Genomic DNA, 22,366 nt, shown 5'->3' on the forward strand with positions numbered 1-22,366 from the left:
AATAGAGGATGCAAAATGTGAAAACTATGGGCAGGTCCTTTTAGGAATTAGCCCAAGAAGCTAGCCAGAGTAGAATACGCAGTTATATTGTACTATAGAAAAGATTGATTGTGAAATGAATAAGTTGAATAGCTAAAACCCTAATCCTGTTTATTACATATAATGCTCCAAATTAGGAAGATCTTTACTTCAAAAAGAGATTTCATTTAGGTTAAATCCTATTGGCCAGGTGTCATTCCAACTTGACTACAATCCTTAGGTTAATTATATCAAATGTTGACAATATGATCACACTATATATGAGGTTGAGCCCATGTGTTTTCTTATATAATATATATATATATATATATATAATTCAAAAATTAAAAAAAACCCTAAAAAATTAATAAATCCTTCTTTTTCTTTCACATCATTGTATTTACGTATCAAATTTAAATGACTTGTTATATAGAACGATAATATTTTATAATATTTTCTTGATGATATTTTATAATATTTTTATATATATAACACTGATTATTCACGACCCATCACTCCTTCAATCACGACATCAACCTAATAAAAAAATAAATATATATATATTTTTAATTTCTCTTAAATTTCTGCCTACCAAATGGGATATGATCATAGGGAGACTATCATATACTAATGTACCTAACCTTAACTACGTGTCTAATTAAGCAGCTCTAGTTATTCCACAGCCATTCAATTCTGTTCACATAATAATTACATTTCCTTTCTTTAAAAAGAAAATTTATATATATAAATAAAAGATTTGCTTTCTAGAAAGCAAAGAGTTTTGAAACCGCAAAGCTTCTCTCAATCTTATTGGAATACATACTTTCTTCAAAAGTAATGATTCAAAAGTTAAATAATTAAAGATCAAATTTTGGAATTGATATGCATAGATCCACAAGATATCATTAATTTCATTGTGTCAGACTATGCTTAATAATCTTTCTTTAATTATAAATTAAGAAAAACCCATTAATTGAAAATGATTAGATTGTCAATTAACCTTACTATAATTATCAATTATGTATAAATAAAATACACGGTCCTAATCAAAATCTAAAAGATGTAAGAAAATATAAAAACAGATATTATACAAAGAAGTTAATTTATTTATGTTAATAGAAATTTATAATTAAAATTTTAAATTTTAATTATAAAATATTTATAAATTTAGTCTGTTGAAAAATGTATTTTGAGAGAATTCGGTTCTACATTTTAATTTTATTTAAAAAAAAAATTAATTATAAAAACCAAGAGAGTGTATAGAAATGAAGAAGAAATTGAATAAGTTAGATATAAATAAATAAAATGGGTTGGTCAAAGATAAAGAGAAGAGAAGAAATGGGTCCCACACAGTGGAAGAAACGGTGGGAATCCATCATTAGGGAAGACATTGCCATCATTTGCACGTGTTTATGGGCCACCACCCCCCTCCCCAATTTATCATCATAAAATTGCATCAACTTTCAACTACCTGGATTTTACTATCAAAAAACTAATTTTTATTTAAATAAATAAACAAACAATTTCACATTCAAAATAAAAAAAAGATATATATATGATAAACCTTTTAATTAATGGTAAAATAAATATTTATTTTTAATTACCAATTATTATATAATTTTATATATAAAGCATTTCATAGGTTTAGATATTTACCAAAGTGAATTTTTTTTTTACTATATATTTTTTATGTGAGCAAACATGTGGGTGTGTTGAAGGCAAGTGGGATGGAAAAATTAATAAAAAAGAAAATTACAAGCAGAAAAGAAAAGAAAAGAAAAGGGTCATCTTCACCCACTTTTGTTAATAACTTTAAATTTCTATACTCTTAGTTTTGGTTTTGGTTGGAAGCCTTTTCAGCTTGGAAATTGATAGAAAGGGATTGGTGTTGTTGTTGTTACTGATGAGCATACTGCTTTTTAACTTTAATGCATGGTGCCAAATAAAGTGAATGTGGGCAGTCATCATTGTTTGCATTGAAATATATTCCCAACTACATTTTTATTTACACTGACCTCACCAACTTTATAGCTCTACAGTTTAATTCTCTTTGCCTTTTTCTTTTTTCTCGAGAAAATTTAGAGAGAAACTTGGGGGATATAGATGAGGAACATGATCGCTTAGTGAGAAAATTGTCATGTCGTGTATGGAAAAGTGGGTGCATATGTGCAGGCAAAGGGATTTTGTTTTTGAGTAAATGGATGACAGTCCAAACGCAATTACTTCAATTTAATTAAGCTCATTCCACATAAAGATCCTTACTATACCAACTTTTCTTTCTTTATTTTTTTTTATCACCAACCCCTTTTCTTTTTAAATCAAATATGATTATTCTTAATCAATTAAATTCAAACTAATTTTATTTACAGCGAATCGATTTATTAAAAATTAAAATATTTTCAATAGATATTATTTTTATATATATAATTTGAACACTAAATCTTCACTTGTAAAATAAGAATAACAAACTAATTTTTCTTATTCGATTAAATTTAATTTATATTGAATCTATGCATTAAAAAGAAAAGCAAATTCATATCTTAATTAATCAAGTTAGAAGTGACTCATATTATCGATTTTTTTAAAATATTTTCTTTTCTTTTTAAATTTTTTCTTTGTATATCTTCTTGACTCAACCCTCTTGCGGTGCAACGTTTTGCACAGATTCGTAGGGTTAAAAATTGACTCCTCTTACATATTAAAAAGAAAGTCTACTAGTAGTCTCTTTCTCACCCACCCAACTCAACATCAAGTGTGTGAAAACTCATCTCCAATGACACACACCCAAGTGCTACATTACCCACTTCACCATTTTATTATATAATAACATCTTAAATATTAACTTCTTGATATGTCAACTGCTCATAATTAGTGATAAGAACATCACGTTTGATATATAATAACTCATTTCAAACTTAATTGAATATTAATAAATTTAAGTTTAGATAGTAAAAGCTTTTATTTGGTGAAATTTTAAACGATTCACATAAAAGATAGGTTACGGCGGCGGTTGTTATCGAAATCGTTAAAAATAAATATATTACTAATCAATAAATAAAGATAGTAGATATTGGTAATATGGTCGAATCCACATAAATTTGATACTAAGAACTTTTCTAACAATAATTTGGACAAATAAAAGTAAAATAAGGGGTTGTTTTTTATGATGATAAACTAAGATTAATACTAAAGTAATAAGGAAAGCAATGATTAAAAAATGAGTAAATCAATAATAAAAAGACTCTAGTTGAAGTATAGGATTTATTTCAGTTTGGAATTGATCATTGATACTTTGATTTTTCTATTTATTTCAATAAATTAATTTAGGTTATGGAAGACGTTCCAAACAACCAAATTCATTCTTAAGTTTAGTTTGATTAAGAAACGTTTGTTAATCAAACACTAGTTAACAAGTTGCCAAAAAACGTTCTCGGAGTTCTTTACTCTTCAAAAGAAACTGTTTTAAGAAATAGAAAAACCTAATTCTAACTTTGTCAACCGCGTGGTTTAATTAGATCATGCAACTAATTGTCACTTATGTTTAAATAATCTAAGCAATTGCAGACCTAAATTATTCAAACTTACAATATATTACTTCGTGATTAAAAGCAACGGGCCTTATTGATTCTAATAGCAAGGCAATAATAGCATGAAGAACAAGTTGTATAAATACTGAAAAAATAGAAGTTTGATAATGGAGTTTCAGATTTTTCAATTCATAACAAAATTGAAATTTCCTCCACTTCAACTAGAAGAATATGTGTTTAGTCACTTATGGTGGGCAAAAAATACATAAAGAGAAAAGAAAGAAGAAAAGAAGAAGATGTAGTGCTGCTGAAACTCTCTGCCGAAAATTGAATATTTTGCTACTGCTGTTTGCTGCCCTTTTATAGGTGAGAAACCTTAGATCAGTCCTTTATGAGTTGAAATTTCAATTTGACTTGGTCTTTGATTCTCTATTTGCTTGTATTTCATCAGGGATAGACCTCTTTGGGCGAAAGAATTCTTTTTGCATGGTATTGGAGGTGTTTTGGATGAGTCTTGGTGTATTTGAGATAGGATGAAACTCTTAAAATTTGAATTTCTACAATTCCTGTGCTTCTGCACTTTTCTGTTGGCGACAGTCGATTTGGGCAAACTGTTTGCCCCAATTGTTTTCTGCAAAACACTTCCAGATTTCAATTGTTACTGGCTTCTGGCGATTTGGCCAGTGATCCAAGCAAATTGACTTGGGCATATCAAGATTTGAGTTTTGACTTCTTCTTCCTTCCACTTATGCAGCTTTCTTAGTTATTTTCTAAGGCTGATTTGACCAAATCACTTCGACCAAATTAACTTTTCAACATTTTAAGCCATTTTTCACCAAGTTTTTATTTTTTGTATTTTCCACAAAAAAATATTATAAAAACATAAATTAACCTAGAAAAATACATAATGTTAATAATAATAGTAAAAATGAGATTAAATTATGTTTGTTCCGTAAGTTTATTTATTAATTGTATTGAATTTTTAAATTTAAATTTAAATAATTTTTAGTAAATGAATTTGTAAAGGTTAACAAGCTGAACATTAACGAGCTTAAAGTTTGACTCACTAATTTAATACATGATTGTAAAATTTAAATTTAAATTTAGATTTGACTTTTTAAAAAGAAATCAAAACAAAATCTGAGTTTTATTAAATAAATTATGAATAGCTTGCTTTATTTATAGTTCTACGGCTAACTCTTAATTTCATGCATGAACAAGAATAACAAAACTCAATCCACCAATACTTCATCGTTTTCGTGCTGTTTCTTTGAGAAATTAAACAAAGTTAAATATGGGCTAAAGGGAATGATCATATGAGCAATTTTCCATGTAAGTCCAAAAATTATTCAACACCTAATGATAGCAAATAAATAAAGTAGCACCATAAAAAGCCAAAAAAAAAAGTTAAAATTTTGGGATTAGATTTATATAGTGCTTGGATTTTTTTATTAATCAACACTCTATCATGATCCCTTAGAAAATAATGCCATACAACACATTCACAATCCCAGGACCAAGGGGAAAACAACATGGTCCATTCACAATCCTTGATGCAACTTATCAAATTATTAATTTGCTATAAAAAGAAAAAAAAATCAAATTATTTGCTATAAAAAGAAAAAAAAAACTGTTTCTGTAAAGATCATGTGCCACCAAAATTTCACATTTCGGGAATCACATATTTAATAATTTCTAAGTGTTAATTAAGCTTTTAGCTATGGTTTAAGCTCACGTTTAATTTTGACCCCATTTGGATCCAAAGGACAAACACAAATGGGAGGAGAAAAAAAAAAGTTTGACCCCCCAATCGAATCATTTTGTTTATTTTTCCTATTCATTAAAGTTTTTTTAAATGATATATTCATCTTTGATCTTTGATTTCATTTTGAATACATTACATTTTTTAAATAATAGATATTTAAATTAAATATTATATTATATAATTATATCATTTTTATATTCAAAATATAAATATTTTAAACTTTTATAATTTTATCATGAATTTTAATAAATTACATAAATTTCTCATATAATATTTGTAAATTTTAAAGGATATATATATTGAAATATAGAGTGTAAATTGTATATCATATTTCACGGTCGTATATGGGTATTTTATTGTATTTTATTTTAAAGATTATTTTATTATATATATATAAATATATAATATTTTATATTATTAGAAAATTCACACTGAAATGAAAAAAAGTATCTTTCTACATTTTTGATATATTAATTACATAGGGAGTTGATGAGCTTTACAATTTAAATTTATCTGACAACAAAAATGATTAAACACTGAAATTTTTAGTTGGTCATGAGAAAATATGAGCAATATGTGATTGAATCATCCACCTGAAGATCTGAAGAAGATGCTCTAAATAGTGAGTCCATTTATAGCTATAGGTGTATCAATGAAGAAAGTGATAAGAAACTAAAATGAGCCAAAATTAAGCATGGAAACCTCAAGTCACATACCTATAGTATCATAAGTCTAGATTTTTTAGACACTTATTTGTATTTGTGCGACGCTTGATTTGAATGTTTTCAAACTAAATCAACAATGACAATTACTTAATGAACTATGGAAGCATACAATTATGTTAGCATGAGATTTTACAAGTCAATAAGAAAGCTCACAAGCAGCATGTATCTATAAGTCTCACAATAGTTATAAGAATGAGAAATAATTAAATATGAATATTCATGAACAAACTATTTCTTTTATTTATAAAGTATAATTGATACAATCGATTAAAGATATCTATATATTTGTAGATAGGGGGAACCCACAAGAAGGATCAAGACATCAATTTATAGTACCTGTTAGCTGCCTATAATAGTTATCCATCGGTAGCTAACTAGTTATTTCCCTTAAAAAGTCTTATGGAGACTTCAAAATATCTAAAGTGACATACCTTCTAAAATTAATAAATAAATAAAAATTATAAATAATCATTGTGATATTCAACTTTCTATTATTTAGTACTAGGAATTCTTCATATGGTCTCTAAAAAATTATAATTTAATTCTTGAAGTTCTAGACTCTTAATATTCTCCCCCACTCAAACGTTTGACATTTTCGTCGACTGAGCTTTTCCTGAGGTCTCCATATTCTCGCGCCACTTTCATCTCGGTTTGACCTATGACTTATTTTCTCTGTTTAATTATGTAGCTAAAACTGGACTTGAGTCTAGAAAAAATATATTATTCTCCATTTTCCTTTCAAAGTAAGCTATCCGCTATTATATTATTAAGATCAATTAGTATAAATTTGTTGAATCAATCACAAGGAGGAATATGATTCATTAGAATATAAAGATATCCAAAAATAGTTAATATGAAGAAACACAGTATGAAATTCAAGAGACGCTATACCATCTTGATTCAAATTCGTTATTGAAGGACTCGATTCCTAATTGCCACATTAGAAGTATTCTATAGTGTCATTGTAAAATTTATCTTTCTTTCCATGGTTCACTTGATAATACTTCAACAATCACTTTTGCAACATCCTATTGCTTCTTAGTATTGACAATTTTTATTTTCTTCACATTCACCTTTATTTTGAGAATAAATTTTGAAAAGCATCTATTCTGTAGTCTCACACTATTTTGTTCTTTCTCGAGGAAATACATTTGGTTGCACTTGTCTCTAGTACCAATTCTTCCACTATTCTCCTCAAATAGCCCTCAAAACATTTAAAGCACCTTTGTGTGCCGAGTCCATTACTTGATGTGGCTCTTCACACAGAAACACTTCTTTATACTATGTTGTCACTATTAGATTGTTTGAATTCTCACGTGCTCCCATTGTTTTCTCTTAAACCCATTGTTGGAGTAGTCATTCAAACTTTTGGCTACTGCTAAGGCTGTACTGTATTCCTTTACATTTCTCCTCAATAATCTGTTCCTCACCCAAGATATCAATCATAGTCTCATATTGAACTCATTACTCGAGCTTGCTTAGCTTCTATTATAAGTTAAATCCATATTCTTAAAATAAAATTGGGCCTTTAGTTCCTTTTCAAAATTTTCCAGGTAGGAATAATTAGGCACTATTCATCTATTGTCTCTTCAACTTTAGTTTTTCCTCATAATTAGCATTGTTAGTCAAATACATAGGTGTTATCTTTAACTTGTCTACACTAGAGTAACTTTTAATACATTAAAAAATAAATTCATATCATAGAGAAAATTATTTATCTCTGTTGCATCACTTACATAACATAAAGATTTTTACTTTTAGGATTTCAACCTTGTTTACATCATAGGCATTCACATTGAAATTGGCTAGCAATTCACCATTGATTCGTAGTTCTCTAATTCACTCTTTAAGTAATGCTCATAGCCTTTTTCACATCATGCTCAGTGTTACTCATAATTACTGCAAAATAATTGAGACACACAATAATATCCTTCATATAGAAGGCCAATGCCTCATTCTCATATGTGTTATTCTTAAAGTTTCCTAAGATATTCTCTATAATCTTGAGATTTTTGGATGGCCCCAAACTCTATTGGCTCACCCTCAAACTTATATTATGCCACATAGACATTACTTTCTCTCTAAAAAATCTAGTCATTATTCTCTCTTTAAAAGACACATTAATGGAGTGTGCAAAACTAGGTCGCTACCCTTTCTCCAAAGAGTGTACCTTATGAAGCATGTAACACCCCTAATCAACTTGGCTACCACAACCCAAATGCTCATAGTTTTCCAAGTGTCTCAATTTGCTTACCTTATTATTCTAGCGTAAAATGGACCGACTCTTTGATTTCATGTCAGCCTTTTTCAAGTAGAATATTTACCAACCCGAGCATAAAGCTTCTCAACTATTTTCTCCAGGGCTTCATATCTTATAGTAGATTTCATCATATCCTCTACATTGCGCACTAATCATAATTCGCTCTAATACCAACCGTCACGAGCCAAATTTTAGGCACTCATTTGCACTCGTATGACACTTGATTTGAATATTTTCAAGCCAAGTCTACTATGAGAATCACGGGATGATTTATGAAAATAGATAATTATTTAAACATAAGGTTTCACAAGCCAATAAGGAATCCAACAAACAACATACATTGACAAGTCTCACAATAGTCACAAGAATGAGAACAAATGAATATAAAGAGTTTTGGACAAGCTACTTTTCTTTTTAATAAAGTGTAATTGATAATCGAGAAGGAAACCTTTAAGAAGTAGCAAGACTTCGGCTTATAGTGCCTGCCGGCTAGCTATAATGGTTGTCCATCGCTGATCAACTAATCACTCTCTAAAATGGGGTATGACAAGATGAGACATCAATATTAGAGGTAAGTAATCAGTCAGTTCGGTTCAAAACTGAAAAAATCAAAAATCAATTTTTAAAAGATATAAAAACTGAATTTAACCAAAATGATGAACAAAACCAAATCAAATTAAATTGATTTTTTAGTTCAAAATCAGTTCTCTTTTTTAGTTCCGAAATTTTTCATCACTTTTCAGAAAATCCCTTATTCTCTTCCACTTTCTCTCTAGCGAAACAAGATAAATTTATTCTTTTTATCTCATTCTCTTACATATTTATGCCAAATACCAATTAAAAGGGGAAAAACAAGATTTGCACAAAGAAATATAATCAACACAATACAGATATAAACATATGCAAGATTAAAGTAACACAATACAAAAAACTACAAATATCACCACACAATGATCTATGAAATTGAAGATGAACACACAACACGATCATGCTAGAGCAATGTCATTGTGATGTTGGGTCTGTACTATTGCATCTTGGAGACCGTTGCATCTGTGTTGTTAAGCTGTTGCGACGGCCGACTGCTGGATTTATACTGTTGTGTCGTTAATGCTGGGACTGTGTTAATGTTCGCTGCGACGCCTGGATTCATTTGGTTGTTGTCCGGACTGCCAACTATTGGATTTGTACTGATGTGTAGCCAACGATGGAGCTGTGCTGATGTTCGTTGCGACGCTTGCATTTATTTTGTTGCCTTCCGTAGGCCGCTTGCTGTCTTGCTGCTACTGCGACGATGGAGGCCACCTGGAGTCAAGCTGGTACTGCGATGCTAGGGCTGCACCACCTATGACGCTTAGCTATGGTGTTGTACTCCAACGATAAATTTTTTCTTAAATCATGTATTTGATTTCAACAATGGAGGAAGAGAAAGGGTATGGAAGTAGGCGGCGGCGACAGAGAATAAGATGAACTAGAATTTCTCATCCTAATAAAATAAATATAAACATAGAAATTAACTATTGAGATTTATTAAAAATGGGTGATTAGGATTAAAAGTAGAAAAAAAAAAAAAGGAAAAGAATTAAAAATTGTAAATAGCAAAGCTCAATGCCTTAACCGCATAATATCATAAAAGTGCCTTACCATTGAGACACAAAGGAGGATTATGTTGTACTTTGCTACAAATAGATTAATATGGTTCGCTTCAATTTCACCAAAATTTTAATTCTAAAAATTAAACTGAACCGATTAAATCAAGAATTTTAAAATTTAAAATCAAACCGAATAGATTTTGATGTTCTGAGATCTAGAGAATAAGGTTTTACAGTGTGTGTAAGCTTAGCCGGAGAAAAGGGCATTCCTCCCCTTTTATTTCTTTTTCTCTTACGGCTAGTGACGCCTAACGGCCTCTATGCTATAGTGTCACTTGTCTCTATGATACAGGTCTGTACATACGGAAGCGTCAGACTCTCTCTCCGCTCCAAGCAGTCATTTAATTCCTCCCGGCCCGCATGCGGACATGGCTGCGAGATGACTGGGCCTGATATCCTTCCTCATGTCACGTCACCGGGCTGAGTTTCTTCCCGAGGGACCTGGGCTCCTGAGTGATCCGGTCCGCTTCATGGGTCTAAACCAGGACTGAAGATATTGGACCGGTCCGCTAGGAAGGTTATATGAGTTTTGGGCGAGTGTTGCCTTAATGGGCCCGACCTCAATCTGGGACGCGTGAAGCCCGGCGGTCATCAGATTTATTAAATAAATGAACCAAATTACCGAACTAAATTAGTTCGGTCGATTTTTTCGATTTTAAATCAAATGGTGCTAAGTTTTAATCAATATATCTGAGATAATACACTCCTAAAATTAATATAAAAAAAAATACAAATAACTATTGTGATAGTACTACCATTTAATACTACTAATTCTCCATATAATATCTAAAAAATTACAATTTAATTCTTAAAATTCTAGACCTCTAACACTTAGTACATGACTGATACAACCATTACAATCCCAAAGTATATAGAGTTTGAGGTATCAATATAATTCTGACATGTAATTTAAAATTAAAAAAAGTTTATTTAAAATATAGTGAGATCTATGTATTAATATAAAACTTTAATTTTTCATTGATTTTAGTGTACAAACCAACTTCTATACTCAGGTGCATGCAAGAATTTTCCATGTGGTTGAGGAAATTCACACGCCAATAGTTATTGATCAGTTCCAAAATTCTAGCTGAACTCAGATTCCACAAAGACTGAATTCGAGTGCACAATGCCTATATCCGATTCTCCTTCCCGACAAACGTATTACCATATCTCTTATAATGTGCCCTGTGGGCTCTTCTGCAACATAATTGCAAATAAAAAAAATAAAAAAATAAAAAAACCACCACATTGTGCCACAGTTCGAATTAGAGGGGCACGAAGGAACTCATGAATGGTCCACCAGCCACCACTCAAGATCTGCCAAAACCAAGTCTGGAATCTCATCCATGTTAACCCCTACCCCCCGCTGCTTCCTTATCTTTAAATGAAGAATTAGCCACAACAGACGAATCTTTCTCTCAACACTTGGCCTATCCTTCCATAGCAGACTAGAGATCTTGTCTCCTTCCATGGTACTAAAACACAACTCTTTTGAAACTCATGAGACCATGCTCACGGCCATGGGCTTAAGAGTAAGTTTTCTTGGGCTCACTCAAAATTCTTTTTTCATCCTTCAATGTATTGGGCTGGAAAGTCGACATCACCAGTGAGTAGAGAGAACCCAAATACAAAAAGAAGATTCTACATTCGGCCATTTCGAGTCCCTCCTGTGAGCTCTAATCATGCTCTTTGTTGATGTTGTTCCATAGTTGCAAGTCAAATCTTGTTTTATAGTAATATTAATACGTGTGGGCGCAAGGAGTAGATGACAATGGAAGTGGCGATTCATCAGTATGTTGTTTTCTTAATGGATGGGTGTCATGTCATCATCTTACTGTGGTTTTTCTTTATTGGTTGACTATTTGGAAGGCTAATAGCCCCTGCAAGTATTGTCTATTCATCACTTGTCTTTCACATTAATGACGGATATGCTCTCGAATTCTTTGGAATTTTGGCTTGTAGGAATTCACATTTTAAACCCAGTATTTTTAAGAGCATTGATCAAAGTGTCACTACCGGGGCGGATCCAGAATTTAATTTAACTTTGGAACTACGCCAGCGAGAATGAGATTTTACGGCAGATACAAATGACGGTAACCTCTGTTTTCATATGTCCATACAGAAACCCATTAACGGTTTTCATATTCGGAAGGATTCTTCTTGTTGAAAACACATGGCAAGTAATGTAATCAAGAAGCATTTGTGTTGTGATTTTGAGTTATTATTAAAATTCATTATAATTTTAAACTAATAAAATATATAATTTTAATATACTTTATAAAATATATATTAATTAGCATATTTATTTTTTTAATACCATAATTTTTAAAAATTCTTTATTTTTAAAATTAATATACATATATCATTCATCGTATTTAACAGATATTCATGTATTTAACATATTATTATTGATATCTGATAAAATAAATATAAATTTATAATTTAAAGTTTATATTCAATAAATTTTAAATATTTTTATTTTTTAATTATTATAAATTAATATACTTTAATATCTAATCATAAAAAAAATTTAAATATCCAAAATTACAACAAAAAGACTTCCTCATTATACTTCAACCAAAAAAATTTCTTTTGGTCTTTTTAAGTCGTAAACTTAAAGGCGAAATCATTGGCATACGTTTGCTTAAAGATGTGAATATACAAAGGAAGTTGCATTGTAACCGAATGGGATTTTGGGGTTGCTTGGAATTTAGGTAGATGGAGCTGTAGCATCTTGAGCTGGCCATGACAACCTGGTTACAATGAAAGACAACCTGGTTACAATGAAAGACAACCTGGTTATGTTGTCTTCATAATTCAATATTAAATCATTATTTTTCTTATTTCTCTGAAAAACAGGAGGATTCCGTTAGCCCTGCTACAGCTTTCTTTCTATTTGTTTTACAACTATTTTAACACAAGAAACTCCCTTAACATTCCAACAAATCTATTCGATTAATTTTCTAATTTCTTTCTGTAAAAGAAAAAAAAAAAAACAAAATCAAAAGCTTGTTTTATACTCTTTTCTATTGTTTTTGTCTCCTTTTCAATTTTTATCATATATTTTCTATTTTTATTAATATAATATTTTACACTCTTCATTTCTTTTTTTTTTTTTTTTGAAGTATCGTTTTCCACTTATATTTATAATAAAAATAGTAACTTCAAATCTCAAAATTTAATCTAAACATAATAATAAATTTATTATTTTAATTGAAAATAATTTTTTTTATTTTTATTTAATGTAACCTCATACCTTTACAACAATTATTAGATTGTAATAAATAATACTCTTTCTAATTATGATTTGTGTTCATGATTCCACTGACTCGAATAAATATTACGATTTGACTTATTCGAGTAAAAAGCAATCTTGATAAAAACCGAATAGGTCGAGCATTATCTAATCGGACTAGAGAATAAATATAAATTTTTAATAATGGTCGACTCCATGAATTATCGCTAAGATCATAAATATAATCAAATCGATATGACGCAAACGAATAGACAAATTATGGGTTAATCAAAATATAGTCGATTATTCATTATTAATAAATCGGCTAATACACCTATTAAAAGGGCATTCAGTACAGTGAGACGTAAAGCGTTGATTATCATATGTTTCTGAATTGCTTCTGAATTAATCTGAATTGGACATAATCTACATAGCAATTTAATTAATAATCTAGCTAGTATATATCAGTATTATTAAATATCCTCTGATAAACCCTAATAACCTCAAAATAGACATTTACATAGAAAAAAGCAATAAACATATATATATATATATATATATATATAAGAGCAATACAATAGTTATGTTTTCAAATAAATGATCATAACACATGAATCCTACTAGTGTTGAGACAGTGAAACACGTGATGAAAAAATAAAAATAATCAGAAGCCCTCTGTTTAGATTATTCTTTTTCAGACAGCCCCTAAATATTCCAAACCTTTGGGATTAATTACACAAAAATATTTTACTAAAAGTGCTTTAAAATTCTAATTTACAATAAAGTATACTATTTAAGTGGATTCAACCTGCCTTCTGCTTTTTGAATGGAGTAAAATCCCAGATCATTTAAAGCACAGTGATAACATTAGTTTAGGGGAAAAAAAAAATATTATGTTGTCTTGCGATATACTGAAATTAATTAATTAGTCGTTATATTTTAGAAAATATAATAAATAATTTTTATAATTTTAAAAATCTCAATTAAAAAATTCATTGGATTAAATTTTAATACTATTATTGTTAGCTTCTCTTTCATCTTTTTACTATTTTCATTAAAATTTAACGGAATGATTTATTTTTACATTTTCAAAATCATAAAAATTATTTAATAATTAATTAATTAATTAATTTTATTATATTATAAATAGATATTAACATTTAATCGGTTTAATTTCAAATTAAACTAAATTTATAAAAATTAAACTCAATTAAAAAAAATATATATCTGAATCAAATAACTCTGATTCGATTCGATTATATTTTTTAATAAATTTTTAAATTTTTTATATTTTACTTTAAGCATTCAATAATTCAATTAAAATATTTTAATTTTAATTAGTTTCTAATCTATCTGTATTATTAAAATGATATTATATTAAAAATTAATTGGTATATTTTGATTTTTTTTATTAAAATAATTAATATAATTAAATTATTTTAAATTAATTAAAATCAAATCGAATTAAAAAAATTATAATATTTAATTAATTTTTTAAATTAATTTAATTTAGTTACCGCGAAATAAATTATAATTTTTTCAGACTTTAAGGACTTTGCCTTGTGTGGTGACAGAAGAGACCCACTGGATAACCTTGGCGGATGTTCATTAGATGTGGTCAATCATGTCTTTAATGTGAATATTATTAAATTATTGAGTTTTTAATTCATTTGAAGATGAGTTATTAATTAGAATTTATTATTTCTTAATAAAAGGCATTGTGTGGGAATGATGGTGGACAGATGGCAGTGGAATACACCTTGGAAAGTAAGTGGCTACACCTGTTTTATTGTCCAATCATCTTTGGTTTCAAAAATATCATGGTCAAGCCTAGGGTTCTAACTCCACCCTTATACTCGTGGACCACCCACTTAGATAAATCCTAATCTGTAACCCTTTTTTTCCAATAAGATTTTAGGGTTTATGCTGATTTGGAGGTTTAGAGAAGGTTGGAAAGACAAGAATACTGGCTGATTGTGTGAGCATAATTCGATTTAAATTGAAATAATCAATCGATTTAAGTTGCATAATGGTCCCCTTACAGATCATGGGCTCTATAAATATTTTGCAATTTACGACATAATACATGCTTAATCCTTCAAACTAAAACAAAATAAATAAACAAAAATAAACAAAAACCCACTCAGTCACCACCCACCTTTCATCACCCATCAACTCCCACCGAACAACCTTTCGTAAGCTTTCCACCATCTCATGACGGTGACAACCTCCCTGATTGAGGACCACTTGCCTTCTCTCTCGCTTATTGTCATTTGTGTTTTGTGGTGTCCACAGGCACGTCACAAGCGCCACTTCTGGTTCCCAACCCCAACTTCTTCCTCATCTTCTTATCTACTTTGTTTCCCTTGCCAACTCCCAAGCTAACCAGTTTCTCGTCGTATTTTTGAAATAGATATCTATAATGGTAGGCCATGTCTGTTTCTTCATATTCTTGCAGTTAAAAAATATTCCATCCCCATTTCTTCTCCCTCTTAATCATACACTTTCAATACCATATTATTGGAATCGTACAAAGAGAATCAACCACACACTAATCCTACACTGCTACTAGACAAAAATAAAATAATAAAAAAACCTATTTTCCACCGTTAACCCACTTCTGTTGCAAACTGATGAGAAGAGAGACGATTCTCTTGTTTAGTTACAGAGATTGAATCCTTCTCATATATCTATTTCTCTTTTCAAGTCTTAATTTTCCTGTGTCTGAACTTTTCTCAGGCACACATGGAGACTGCTGGCAAGCTATAACCCAAAAAAGATTAAAGAAAACGAAAGTAAATGATTACAAGGAGTTGTTAATTACTAATTTAATCAACGATCTTCTGCTACTCTTCATCGGAACTTTCTGGGGTCGGATACTGGTTCAAGTCCGGTTTCTCCGGAACTACACGGTTGGGGTTCTTTTCTGATGCATGGAGAGCCGTTTGTTGCAGAGCATCCACCTGAGCTCCAACTTCAGTAGCTTTCTTTCGTATAGAAGCAGCAGACATATCACGTAGGTTGTCTTCATGGTATATCAAATCAGGGAAATTAAGCCTGGCAGAAGGGCCACGAAGGTAGAAAACAGCGGTGTCGTAGGCACGGGCAGCGGCGATGGGTGTTGAGTAGGAGCCAAGCCAAATCCTAGAACGCTTATTGGGTTCTCTAATCTCAGCAACCCACTTGCCCCACTTCCTCATCCTTATACCTCTATAAGGCTTGTCTTGCTGTTGCCTGGGCTTCCGCTTCTCGGCGGTTGTGGTGGCGGAAGCTGAGCTAGAACTTGAACAACACTCCCCTTCCATGTTTTGTTCAAGTTGTGAGAATTAAAAAGGGAGAGATTGTTATGCTGTTTCAATGGCAGAAAGCTAAACCGGTTGATTTGGAAGACATGGTTCGTTTATATATAATATAAGAGAGAGAGAGAGAACATGCGAGTTTCTTACTTGGCTGCTAGTCTGTCGTTTGGGCACGGCCGCCACGTTGATCTTCCTATTAGATAAATCCAAATTTGGCCGACATACTCCATCACCTCTTCCATCTCTCTCATATCTATAATCTATCCACATTTTTATTATTAACACTATTTTTATTAAGTTTTAGCAAATATAATAAATATAAATTTAAATTTTTTAAATTTTATAATTGTTAAGTATAATTAGCAATTATAAATTTAAATGTGGCTATTTTTAATTTTTGAAAAATGTATTTAGAAAAAAAAATCAGAGGTTGCACAATATTGTTATACATTTATTTCTTGTGTCATTGTCTCCTCCAGTGAGAAATGTTGCAGATAGTTCATAATATCTAATATTTAATGTATTAATAAAAATTTTAATAATTAATTAATAAAAATATAATAAATATTTTTTACCAAAAAATGCTAAAAATAATGTAAGGCTGTTTATTTCCGCTCCCTCCTTATCCGAAGCGAATTAATGAAGCCCTATTCTTTCGCTGGTTCTCTCTCCGAATATTATAACCTTATCATCATTGTTTGATCTATTTCAAATCTAATATATCGTTTTTATAATATTTTGCTATTCTATTAGACAAATCACATATTTATATTTATATAAATCCCATTTCTATTATTGAGTTTTGAAGAATGTAAATTTATTTTGTCAAAATTTTCTTTTAATTATTATATTTTTATTTTTAATAAATTTTTTATAATTATTAATATATAATTACTTGCATTTCAAAATATTGAATTTCTAATTTTATTGGATCGATCCCAGCAACAAGTTTTAGGATGGGTGCAAAATCTTATTTAAGCTAAAATTCAATTCTGATTTGCTTTTCCATGCAGGCAGCGTTACTCTCCTTCAGTCGATTTTTTAAACTCTTTCTATTTTTCAATACCTGAAAATTTTTTATAACAAGTTGAATGCTCAATTTTTTAGATTTTGGTGGGTGACAATGCTAAACACAAAAAAATTAGTTGGTTTGCTTGGGATCGTTTGTGCTGTTCTAAGTTTTGGAGTGGTTTTGGTTTTAAGGATTTCTAGAAATTTAACCTAGTATGCTTGGCTAAACAGAGTTGGTGGCTAGTGACACAAGCCTCTAGTCTTTGGGCAAGGATTCTTTAAGGGACTGTATTTTCCTCTATCTTCATTTTAGGTAGTTTATCGTCATTTATTCTCATAGTCCTTGAATTTGGCAAGATTTGTTGGCTAGCTGTAACTTGTTGAATAAGGGAGTATGTATTAACATCAGCGACGAATGCCATACTTTGCTTTGGAATGATTCTTGAGTGCCAAGAGTGGTGGGCTTTAAACTATCTTAGCCTCCTGCTTGTCCTCTCCATGTTAATTTAATGGCAGATCTTATTGATAATTCAAGTCGCTAGTGGAATTGCTCTTTTGTTCTAGGTGTTCTTTCTCCTGCTCATTGCGAGGGTTGTTCTAGCTGTTCTTTTTGCTCCAGTTAGTACTCTTGATTCTCTTTTTTGGCATTATGAAAAACATGACTCCTATTATGTGCATTTGTGTTATCAATTACTAGTTCATCTTTTGCAATCCGTCAACCCTTTTGCTACCTTGTCTCAAGTCGCCGATACTATATATCTCCTGCTTATTAGAAATCTACTTAGTTTTTGCTAATTCTCTCTAAAGTTAAATACTTTAGCGATTTTTACACAATGTGCTACCTGTTCTGGGTAATTTGGCGCACAAGGGTATGCTTCTCTCCTCTCAATGTCCATTGTGTCATAACAGTTCAGAATCGCTTGAGCATGTTTTAACTACTTGGTTTCTTAGCCTTTATGGATATAAGCTGAATGCAATTAGTTTTCTAGACTTCCCTCATTGGTGGGCTCAACTTTGAAATTATTTTTGGTCATGAACATGCTAAAAATTATGTTATGTCTTTGACATCTTTCACATTTTGGCATATTTAGAAATCTTGTAATTAAGTGTATTTTTGATGGCCTACCACCTTATCCTGCTTGCACAATTAGGCGACTTTCTCCTCTTAGCTTTTAAAAGCTTAATTGTGATGTGTCGTGGAGGAATTACTGATTCCACACTTTGGTATGTTTTTTTTAAATACGTAGGCATCAATTTGTGCTATCAATTTACTGGTTCCACACTTTCGTTTTGGAAGGTCCTTCGTGTTGCTAATCTTTTGTCTGATGAGTGATCAAAATGTTATTTATGTTTTTTTTTTATTTTTGCGCTTTCCAAAGACCTATCTAATCAGCCTTTATTCAAATTTGGCAGTTCAAAAACAAAAAATAAAAAAAAAAATGATTTCCTCGTTCGTCGACCTTTGGATAATTTAATGGAACAACTAGACAAATTTTTTTCTCTATTTGGATAATCACCTGGCATCTGACTTTTCTTTTTTTGTTTTTCTTCCCAATTTAGCCGTATTTGATAATTGCACAGATCATCGCATATTCTAATTTTTCAAGGCTCCGACTTTTTCTTTTCTTTTTCTTTAAAAAAAAAATATTTGAACTCGTAAAACAACTCACAAAATAAACTATCTAATAATAATAATAATATTTTTATTTGTAACTCACTTAATAATTAAAATTTTAAAAAATTGAATCAAATTAAAATAAAAATATTAATTATTTATTTATTATAGCATAATCACCCTAAAAAATAATTATATGTATTTTATGTTTATTCACTGGTAATTGAATGTTAAAAGATACATTTATAATTGTTTTTAATTATGAAAAATAATGAATATGATTTTTTTTTCTTAATAAATGAACAACTAGAAATTAAAGATCAATATGCTTTTTAGGTGTATATTTATATCGTGTCTGGTCTAGAATCAGACCAAACCGGTCGGCAGGTGAAAAATTGGGACCAGAGTCAGATCTGAAGTTATAATCACAAAGACTGAAACCAATCTTAGACAATTAAAATAAAAATACTGATTCCAGAAACAGAATCCGCCCTTGACCGGCACTAGATGGTTCGATCCAATTTCTTATCTGTTTGGTCCAAAATTGCGGGTGAACTCAGTTCTCATCTCATCATTAATTTGAAGACTCCTATTGTCAGTGAATTAATTTTATTATTAAAATTTTAATAAAGTTTAATTAAAAACTCACCGTCCTAATTGACAAAATCTATATCTCATTACTCTAATCGCCAACTTTAGACTTCAATCTTTAATTACTCATCACCTCCTTTTCTTCTCTTGCTTTATCGTTTTTTTAGTTTTTATTCTTATTTTTCATTTATTTATTCACCTTCAAAAGAATAATATTATTTCTCATTAATTATATTTAAATATTTTAAAAGCTAATTAAATACTTTTAATACAAATAATCTTAAATGAAATTATTTCTTATACAATTTTAATAATTTTTTAAAAAATTATTTTTAATTTAAAATAATTCTCTAAACTCTTACGCAAAAATTTAATAAAAAATAGAATTTTTTTTTAAAATTAGCTGTTAAAGTTATCGGGGATAAGTATCTGATGCGAGGCGTGCGGCGTGGGATAGGGCCAAGTGCAGTGCCAACGGACGGAGATTGCTGAATGTGCCTTAAATAAGAAGGAAAGAAGAGGCCGAAATGCTGAAAGTGCAAACAAAATGGTTGCTTGTGAGAATGACTTTGGACTTTTCTGAATTGTTTAAGTAGAAAAATATGGGAGTTTGCGTAATTTACCAAAACTTGGAGCTTCAGTCGGCAGCCACACCATTTTATTATTAAATTTTTATTATTATAGCATACAGGTATATGATAAGCTGCACTTCATGCATGAATTATACATGTTACTATCACCATTCCCACTCTCAAATTAATTCTTTTTTAAAATTTATTGATTTAATTAATATAAAATTTACATATGATAAATTGAAGTAACACATTTTCTTTTTATATTTTAAAAATATTTTGTAATCAAAATTCAAACAAAATTTATTTTTATGATCCATGATGATTAACCCACTAGCTTAATTATTAAATTAATTTTATATGCTAGCTCAATTTAGTGATTGAATTTATTACACCATTGAAAAAAACATATTTTTTATTTTTAAAAATATTAATCTATCTATTTTGCCTTTGGATATAATGAGGTGAATCAAACCATGAGTAAGAGTTGACCATGGCTTTTTATTATTATTATTTTAGTGATTCAGAGATGTACTTTGAAACAATTCATGTTATTAAAAATGATTTCAGTCTCAGCAGCTCATCGCATCACTGGACTTTTATCATACATATACGTTCATCTCAACCCATTGGATGGAACCAACTTACTTTCTCAAGAAAATATTTTTAATGGAGATGCCGCCGACAGGTAGACGAGGATGGAAATAGCAACATCAACATCGCTGTATGATGTTAACCTGACCCAAGATAGAATATAACCATGGATCAGACATTCGATACAAGCAAGCTTTACCTGCATTAAGTTGTGTACTAAAGATCAAGGTGCTATTTCTCCTGGGTTGTAAAGTTTTCAGTTATATGACTCTGGAAGTTCGAGGGAGTTCACATTAATGATGGGAAGTCATCAAAGACTAAAGCATTCATGACAGTAGCACAGAAACTCAAGCTGCCATAATCACTCTTTAAAGGAGTCAAGGATCACATCTCAATTGCATTTGCAATTCTTATCTTCATTGGAAAGTTGTCTATTATTGCTCAGGCAGCATATAAGGGAACAAAGTTCATCAACTTAACACATATAATCATTTCAATTTTCAATGGAAAAATGAAAAAGACAATGCAGAACATTGAAATTGTACCATAGCAATCATATAATCATGCTTTTCCCTCCAAGAAAATCAAGATGTGCAATCAATTGTGATCTTAAATGCCCTATAGGCAAAATGTGCCAAATTAAATAATTCACTGTCTCCTTACTCCACCCTCTATGTCTAATCTCATGCTATTCATCCTGACACATTCTTCCTGTACAAGCAAAACTTGAAGATACCTGTAGAAGTTAAAAGACTATTTATTTTAGCTAGCTTAATTAAAGTTTTAGAAGGATCGAGAAGAAGATTAGCGGGCAAGAATTAGTTAGATTGTTAATAAACTGATATAACCAAAAGGAGTTGATTGATTGAGCTGAGCAGCAATTATCTCAGCGGTGTATAAACAGTAACAATCAAACAATAAAAATACATCTTCTTCTTCTTCCATTTTAATTATCGATTAATTCTTGGTTATTCTCTAAAAATACTTTTTTGTTCATGGTATTAAAGCCTGGAGCATGATCAATGAAAGCAGCCGCAAGTTCTAGAACTGAAAGTCAGATAATAGTAAATGCTACGAATGATCCCAATCTCTCAAATGATCCTCTACAATTGCAGATTCAGATCATCCATTAACTGCTTCTTTAACCGGTGACAACTACCTTTCATGGAGTAGAGCTATAATCCTAGCCCTAAAAGCCAAGAATAAATTTGGTTTCATAACCGGCAAGGTTGAAATACCTTCTGTTGACTCACCTACGTTTGAAAAATAGGAAAGAGTCGACAGTATAGTAACATCGTGAATCTTCAATTCCATTTTCAAAGAAATTGTTGAAACTTTCATTTACACAACCTATGCTAAGGATCTGTGGGAAGAACTGAAACAACATTTTGGACAGAGCAACGGCCGATTATTGTTTCAGATCAAAAGGAATATCTGTTGTTTTACTCTAGGAAATATGTCCTTGATTGTTTACTTCACAAAACTAAAGAAAATGTGAGATGAAA

The 22,366-nt window shown here is 30.3% G+C and overlaps 1 protein-coding gene across 1 annotated transcript; it reads right to left on the reverse strand.

Annotated features, from left to right (window-relative positions):
* Positions 1 to 15,200: 15,200 nt before the first annotated feature.
* On the reverse strand, positions 15,201 to 16,646 carry LOC110614306 (ethylene-responsive transcription factor ERF011). The gene has a single exon (XM_021755813.2). The coding sequence runs from the start codon at positions 16,482 to 16,484 to the stop codon at positions 16,026 to 16,028; it is 459 nt and encodes a 152-aa protein (XP_021611505.1). The 5' UTR covers positions 16,485 to 16,646; the 3' UTR covers positions 15,201 to 16,025.
* Positions 16,647 to 22,366: the final 5,720 nt, after the last annotated feature.

The sequence above is a fragment of the Manihot esculenta genome, chromosome 5, assembly GCF_001659605.2.
Source record: "Manihot esculenta cultivar AM560-2 chromosome 5, M.esculenta_v8, whole genome shotgun sequence".
NCBI lineage: Eukaryota > Viridiplantae > Streptophyta > Magnoliopsida > Malpighiales > Euphorbiaceae > Manihot > Manihot esculenta.